We start from the raw sequence: 7,500 nt of genomic DNA on the forward strand, positions 1-7,500 counted from the left end.
TCTGTGTGAGAGTAATCGAGTGACTGATTGAAACATGTTCCTTAAATGATTCCAGCATGTCTGCGGGAATGACTCTGACTGTGTTTGGATTGGAAAACTAGCTGAGCATTCACAGCACACACACACACACACACACTCACACTCACTCACTCACTCACACACTCACTCACACGAGGGAACGAGACGCTGCATCGATTGACGCTGAGGGAACACTTCGCCTGATGACGTCTTGAAGCACATGTAAAATCAGTCCAATGGTGTGGCGGAACGTCAGAGGCGGGTGATGTCACGAACCAGGGAAATATGAACTATAAAGCTGCCCAAAAACACAGCAGCGCTAGCTTCCTAACAGTCTGAAGTAGTTGCTGACAGGCACGTAGGAGATATGGCAATGGGTGACGCAGAGTCTCGTTCCCTCTTCAGGGAACCAAGGTTACAGTCGTAACCGAGGCGTTCCCTTTCAATGGGACTCGTGATGCGTCGATTGATGCTGAGGGAACATCTGTACCAATGCCACCTTAGCGAGAAGTGTCTGTCCTGTGTGAAATAATAAGAGCAGCACTAGGGCGAGAGCAGCTGGGACCCTGGTGTAGAGTCCAGGTTCGAAGAGTAGAACCTTACAAATGTGTGCGGTGAGGACTCGGCGTATCTCGGAGAGCAACTCCTGTCATAAGGGCCTTGGAGGTCGAGTGGGAACGGACGGCCAAAGGTGAAGGCTGTCCGACCGACTCATAAGCAAGTGAGATCACCCACGCTCATTCTCTGCTGAGATGCAGGGGACCCTTTGTTAGGGGACCGAACCTGCTCGAGGGCCACCACGGTGGATAGGACCCCCATAAACCTGGGCGGGCGAGACACAAACTGTATTTGATACCCTTTTTCTATGGTCTGCAGGACCCAACAAAAAACATTAGGCATTAGCTTCCACGCTGCCAACAATTCTACTAGGGGTACCAGACTCTCGAGACTAGCTTCTGGTTTTTGTTGTGCAGTCAGTCCGACGCCCTGTAACGGCGAACCGTCGACTGGGAGGGACTGTCCTCATTGGCCTGAACCCTTGGGCATCAGGACCTCTTCCCCGCAGCCTTCTTGGAGATAATGACGTCCTCAGATCCATCTTACCCCCTTGAAGACTGTGGCTGAGAGCGGCCTCCCTGTCCCCAGCCTGTCTGAGGGGGAGCACGTGAGGCTACGCTCTGCTTCTGGGGGGCACGGTGTAAGGAGCTAGCTTTAGATGTTTGGGATATTAGATATGAGAGCGACGGGGGAGGAGCTTCTGGAAAGCGGCCGTCTGCTTGCCGGACTCCTGGAACCTCTCGACGACTGAATTAACAGCGTCGCAGAAGAGGCCAGCAGATAAGCTACGCCTAACTTTAATTGCATGACAGACTCGTTCAGAACTCGAAGATCCAAAATGGGACGCAACCCCCCCTTCCTTCTTTGGAACTATGAAATACCGGCTGTAAAACCCGGTTTCCCCCGTTGGAGAGAGGTACATGTTCTATGGCCCCTTTCTCTAACAGAGTTTTCACTTCTTGTTCCATTACCAGGACCTGCTCGAGGCCCACCACGGTGGATAGGACCCCCATAAACCTGGACGGGCCAGACCCGAGCTGTATTTGATACCCTTTTTCTGTTGTCTGCAGGACCCTAAAGATACGGGAGACTACGCTCTGCTTCTGTGAGGCATGGTGTGAGGAGCTAGCTTTAGATGTTTGGGATATTAGAAATGAGAGCGACGGGGAGGAGCTTCTGGAAAGCGTCCGTGTGCTTGCCCGACTCCTGGAACCTCTCAACGTCACAGAAGAGGCCAGAAGGTGACGGGGTGCGTCCATCAGACAATTCTTGTCCTTCTCTTTAATATTGCTGAGGTTGAGCCACAGATGCCTCTCAGTGGCCACAAGGGCTGCCATAGAGCGGCCGATGGATTTAGCCATCTCCTTAGTGGCCCTGAGAGATAAATCTGTGTTCGCGAACTACGTCAGGACCAATTCCCCCGCCCTCGTCCATGTCTCCTCGGCTTAGTAGTCCTGTAGAAACTGTGAAGGCGAGCTGCAGTCTGACCAGCGGCGGAGTTAGCTTTACCCACTAGTGAAGATGTGGTTGTGACTGGCTCAGTGGGTAATGCTGGGGCCTTTAGGGAAGATGGCGCCTCTGGGGAGAGATAGCTCATGAGCGTCTCCTCCACTTTTGGCATCTCCTCATAACCGTGCTCCTTATAATTCGATATAGGGGAATAGTTTGTTTGAGCACTATACACTCTGTATGAAACCGGTTTCTTGACACCTCAGTGTGGAGTTTGGGGAAAGGCGGTAGGCACCGGCGTTGAGGTTGTGACCGTGATTGTAGGAAGCGTTCGTCCAGTTTGCTTGCTGGCCAGTCCATACTCAGGCCTTCAACCGCTCTCGTCACAACCTCAGCCAGCTCCTCGAACGCATGAGGCTGAGTCCTCCGTATCTCTCGCGTCGACACTGATAACATCTAGTTCCTCAGTAGTCCCTCTATCCCTCGAGCGCTGACTCCTCACCCAAACAAGATACACAGAGAATGTGTGTGTGCACCCCTGCCCGCGTTATTTAACGGGTGGACACACACATTCTCTGTGTATCTTGCTTGCTTGCAGCATGACTTTAGATATAGAGATATAAAGACAAACAACACCAAATATGACAGGGACAGTTTCACAGTGCGCTACTTCAGACCGTTACGAAGCTAGCGCTGCTGTGTTTCCGGGCAGCTTTATAGATCCCTGGATCGTGACGTCACCCGCCTCTGACGTTCACATGACGTTCACGACGTCATCACGCGAAGCGTTCCCTCAGCGTCAACCGACCTTGAAAGGGAACTCGTGCTTACCGACAAATTGAGATGTTCTGTCCTTCAAACTGCAGTTTCTACAACGAGCTTTGACGGCCTTTATACCTGTTTATACCTGTCAATCATCACACACACACACACACACACACTCTTATTAAATGAGCTTCTTCCTCAGTGTTTCTGTCTTGTTTTCCAGCACAAATATCTAAACATTCTTAAATCAAGATTAATTTACTGGAGAAACACAATGACTAAAGATATTAACGCTTGTTTAATGAAAAATGTATCAAAATAAAGTGAGTTTGTGCTTAAAACAAGAGCAAATATGTGTCAGTGGAGTCAGAACTATAATCTTGTTTTCTCTTTGAATTAAGTAGATTTGTCTGACTCCACTGGTTACCGAATGTCTTGAAGGGTATATTTTCATATTTTGAGGAGCTCGGTTGTATTTTCCACACATTTTGTGTTTTCCACACAAAATGTCAAAATGTACATGCAATAATTCACTGACCTTCAATGTCAAGCTATTAATTCTCACTGAGCATGTGAATAAAACTTCTGTCTTTCTCGAGCTCTTTTCTAAAGCCCTCGTGAGCCGCCGCTCTGATGTCCATCACATTCGCTCACTATAGATCAGTTGCTATGCTAACGATGCCATACTTCTGATCAACTATGAGTGTTAGCGAAGGATTGATCATGTGATTGTCCGTAAAGCGGCCGCTCGCGAGGGTTTGTGTGGAGCCTGTGTCTCTTTCTCTGCATTAATAACCTGTGAATGAAGGAATGCCTCCCTCTCTCCCTCCCTCTCTCTCTCTCTCTCTCTCTCTCTCTCTCTCTCTCTCTCTCTCTCTCTCCCTCTCTCTCTCTCTCTCTCTCTCTCCCTCTCTATCTCTCTCCCTCTCTCTCTCCCTCCCTCTCTCTCTCTCTCTCTCTATCTCTCTCCCTCTCTCTCTCTCTCTCTCTCTCTCTCTCTCTCTCTCTCTCTCTCTCTCTCTCTCTCTCTCTCTCTCCCTCTCTCTCTCTGCATGTTGGCTGGATCTCTTCTCTTCTTCTAGCTGCCATTATTGTGACACAGCTCACCACACCATATGTGCGAATCGCACCCGCTGCCGGCGACAGCCAACTAACAGGTCAGAACTACCACCGTCCACATCAGTGTGTGTGTGTATGTGTGTGTGTGTGTGTGTGTCCTGGTAAACCCAGAATGTCCCCAAAAAGATGCCAGTATCTAAAATCCTTGTCCTTGTGTGTTTTGGTCCCCATGAGGAAAACAGATCATAAATCATACAGAATTCGTTTTTTTGAAAATGTGAAAATGCAGAAAGTTTTGTGTGATGGGTAGGGTTAGGGGTTGTGTGTGTGTGTGTGTGTGTGTGTGTGAGATGGGTAGATTTAGGGTTAGTGTGTGTGTGTGTGTGTGTGTGTGTGTGTGTGTGTGTGTGTGTGTGTGTGTGTGTGTGTGTGTGTGTGTGTGTGTGTGTGTGAGATGGGTAGGTTTTGCCTATGGAGAGTCCCCACAAAGATAGTGAACCAAACGTGTGTGTGTGTGTGTGAAGGGTAGGTTTAGGGTTAGTGTGTGTGTGTGTGTGTGTGTGTGCGTGCGTGTGTGTGTGTGTGATTGCTAAACCAGTCCAGTTTCTGCTTTGTGTGTGTGTTCATGTCTAGATCATACTTCATTCCAAAATTAAAAAGATATATATATATATATATATCAAATTCTATTATTTTTATATTGGTTTATATATCATGGTAGTGTTTGTTGTACTGCCCTAAAGTTATGCAGATTTGAACAAATAAATCATGATTTTGTAGTTATGAGAATCATCTTTGAGAAATCTCAAAACTAAAGCATCTGGATGCATTACAGTCATGAGATTTGAGGATATTGTTTAATTGTCGTGAAAATAACGTCACTAAAAAATATATTATTCTTCAATCACTATTCATAATGTTCTTATGCCAAATGTAATTCATTCATAATTTTTTTTTTTTTTTTTTTTTTTTTTTTAAATATGAGCTGGACATGTTTTTTTGTTGTTGTTTTATAAAGTCTGTGCAACTTTTTTATTGCTTGTTTATAGTGCTCTATGGTATATATTTGCTCCGTGTGTGTGTGTGTGTGTGTGTGTGTGTGTGTGTGTGTGTGTGTGTGTGAGTGATCCGGGACTGAATGTTTAGTTGTGTTTGTCGATTGCTTTCAGCTGTGAATGGATGCAGGTTGAAAAAGGTAATTGAGGATTTTCAGGGTTACGTTCGTCTGACGAGCCTCGTTTGATCCCGGCTGTTTTGCTTCCCACAGAAGGTCACTTTCTATTAGCCGAATCTGCGCGCTGAATACACACATTTACTGCTGGAGCAGGAGTCACTAAATTAGCTGCTTTTTATTCAGCGCTGATGTCCGTCGAAGGAATCGATGTGACCCGGCAGACCCTGAACTAAAGACCGCAGCGCATGACAAGCTCATCCCGTTTAAATTACATTTCAATATTCCCAGTCCAGCTGAAGCTCTCATCCGCCGCTGTCAGAGATGTTTCACACATCAGCGTTTAAATACTAACAAATGATCAAATACTAAATCATAATTATGAGATAGTCAAAATTATGAGATTAAATAGTCAATTATGAGACAAACATCCAAATGATAAAATACTAAATCATAATTATGAGATAGTCCAAATTATGAGACAAACATCCAAATGATAAAATACTAAATCATGTGATTAAATAGTCAATTATGAGATAAAATAGTCAATTATGAGACAAACATCCAAATGTTAAAATACTAAATCATAATTATGAGATAAAGTCAAAATTGTGAGATTAAATAGTTAATTATGAGATAAAATTGTTAATTATGAGATAAACGTCAAAATGATAAAATACGAAATCATAATTATGATGAGATAGTCAAAATTATGAATTAAATAGTCAATTATGAGACAAACATCCAAATGTTAAAATACTAAATCATAATGCTAGCATATGATTAAATCATATGCTAGATTAAATAGTCAATTATGAGACAAACATCCAAATTAGAAAATACTAAATCATAATTATGAGATAAAGTCAAAATTATGAGATTAAATGGTAAATTATGAGATTTAATAGTCAATTATGAGACAAACATCAAAATGATAAAATTGTAAATCATAATTGTGAGATAGTCAAAATTATGATTGAAAAGTCATAATTATGAGATAAGCAATAATTGCGAGATAAAAAGTTTGAAATTGACGGTCATAATTATGGCATTATAAGTCATAATGATGAAATACTAAGTCGTAAAATAAGATAAAAAGTCAAAATGATGAGATTAAAAAGTCAATTATGAAACAAAAGTCAAAATGATGAAATACTGAGATAAAAAGTCATAATTATGAGATAAAGAGTTGAAATTGACAAAAAGTTGAAATTATAAGATAAAAGTTCAAAATAAAAATAAGATTAAAAATCAGATCTGAATGTACATTTTTACTTTTTATGCTAGAATTATGACTTTGCATGTCATAATTAAAATGTTATGATTTATCAAAGCATGAATTCGGGCTTCTGTTGTTGTTCTTCCTTGAGAATCACATGCGGCGAAACAGAAACCCAAACCCGGCAACCGTCCTCCGTCACCATGGCAACGGCTGAGGGATGCTGTCAGGCCGTCACCATGGCAACGGCTGAGGAAATGTAGCGAATCCGGCCCAAATCCACAATGTTTTTCGTTTAGAGCTGAGAATTGATATTTGGCTCAACATGCATCTCGAGTTCCAGTGATCTCTCCGGAGAAACATCTGAGACTCGTTCACTTTGCTCTCTAGGAGAAACATCTCAGATCTTAAAGTCGTTTTCTTTTCTACAAGCAAATCCAGGCTAGTCTAACCAGTGATTAACTTGATTAATGGTCCACCAACACTAACCTGTTTTACTAACAAGCACATCATTATATAGATCTTCCTTCATCCACTGATGTTCTGTGCGTCACATGTCCATCTGTCTTAAAGTCTGCTGTTAAAACAAATAAAGAACCGATGTAGGAGAATAGTTATTATATTACAAACTCTGTATATTTGTGCAGTGTGCGCATGTCCAAAACTACATCCCGAAGCTTGTGAGAGATAAACACACACATCAACCCGATCACATGATCAGCACTCATGTAAACACTACAGTCAGAGTCATCAATCAGAACCAGTTCAGTCCGACTGACACACAAGTGGTGCATGTAAACAAAGCCACTGGTTTGGTGTTGCAGTGACTGGTTTGGTGTTGCAGTGACTGGTTTGGTGTGACTGGTTTGGTGTTGCAGTGACTGGTTTGGTGACTGGTTTGGTGTTGCAGTGACTGGTTTGGTGTTGCAGTGACTGGTTTGGTGACTGGTTTGGTGTTGCAGTGACTGGTTTGGTGACTGGTTTGGTGTTGCAGTGACTGGTTTGGTGTGACTGGTTTGGTGTTGCAGTGACTGGTTTGGTGTTGCAGTGATTGGGTGTTGCAGTGACTGGTTTGGTGTTGCAGTGACTGGTTTGGTGTGACTGGTTTGGTGTTGCAGTGACTGGTTTGGTGACTGGTCTGGTGTTGCAGTGACTGGTTTGGTGTTGCAGTGACTGGTTTGGTGTTGCAGTGACTGGTTTGGTGTTGCAGTGACTGGTTTGGTGTTGCAGTGGCTGGTTTGGTGTTGCAGTGACTGGTTTG

The 7,500-nt window shown here is 43.6% G+C and overlaps 1 protein-coding gene across 9 annotated transcripts in view; it reads left to right on the top strand.

Annotated features, from left to right (window-relative positions):
• Nucleotides 1-7,500, top strand: part of ptprma (protein tyrosine phosphatase receptor type Ma) — a 262,637-nt gene that overhangs the window by 170,874 nt on the left and 84,263 nt on the right. For 6 of the 9 annotated variants that reach the window (XM_082184699.1, XM_082184700.1, XM_082184704.1 and 3 more), the window contains exon 14: nt 3,873-3,947. The exons of the other annotated variants lie outside the window; for them this stretch is intronic. In XM_082184699.1, the coding sequence (XP_082040825.1) occupies nt 3,873-3,947 (75 nt within the window). The remainder of the gene's footprint in view (nt 1-3,872; nt 3,948-7,500) is intronic. 9 annotated transcript variants of the gene reach the window in all.

The sequence above is a fragment of the Leuciscus leuciscus genome (assembly GCF_965113295.1).
Source record: "Leuciscus leuciscus genome assembly, chromosome: 11".
In the NCBI taxonomy this organism is placed as follows: Eukaryota; Metazoa; Chordata; class Actinopteri; order Cypriniformes; family Leuciscidae; genus Leuciscus; species Leuciscus leuciscus.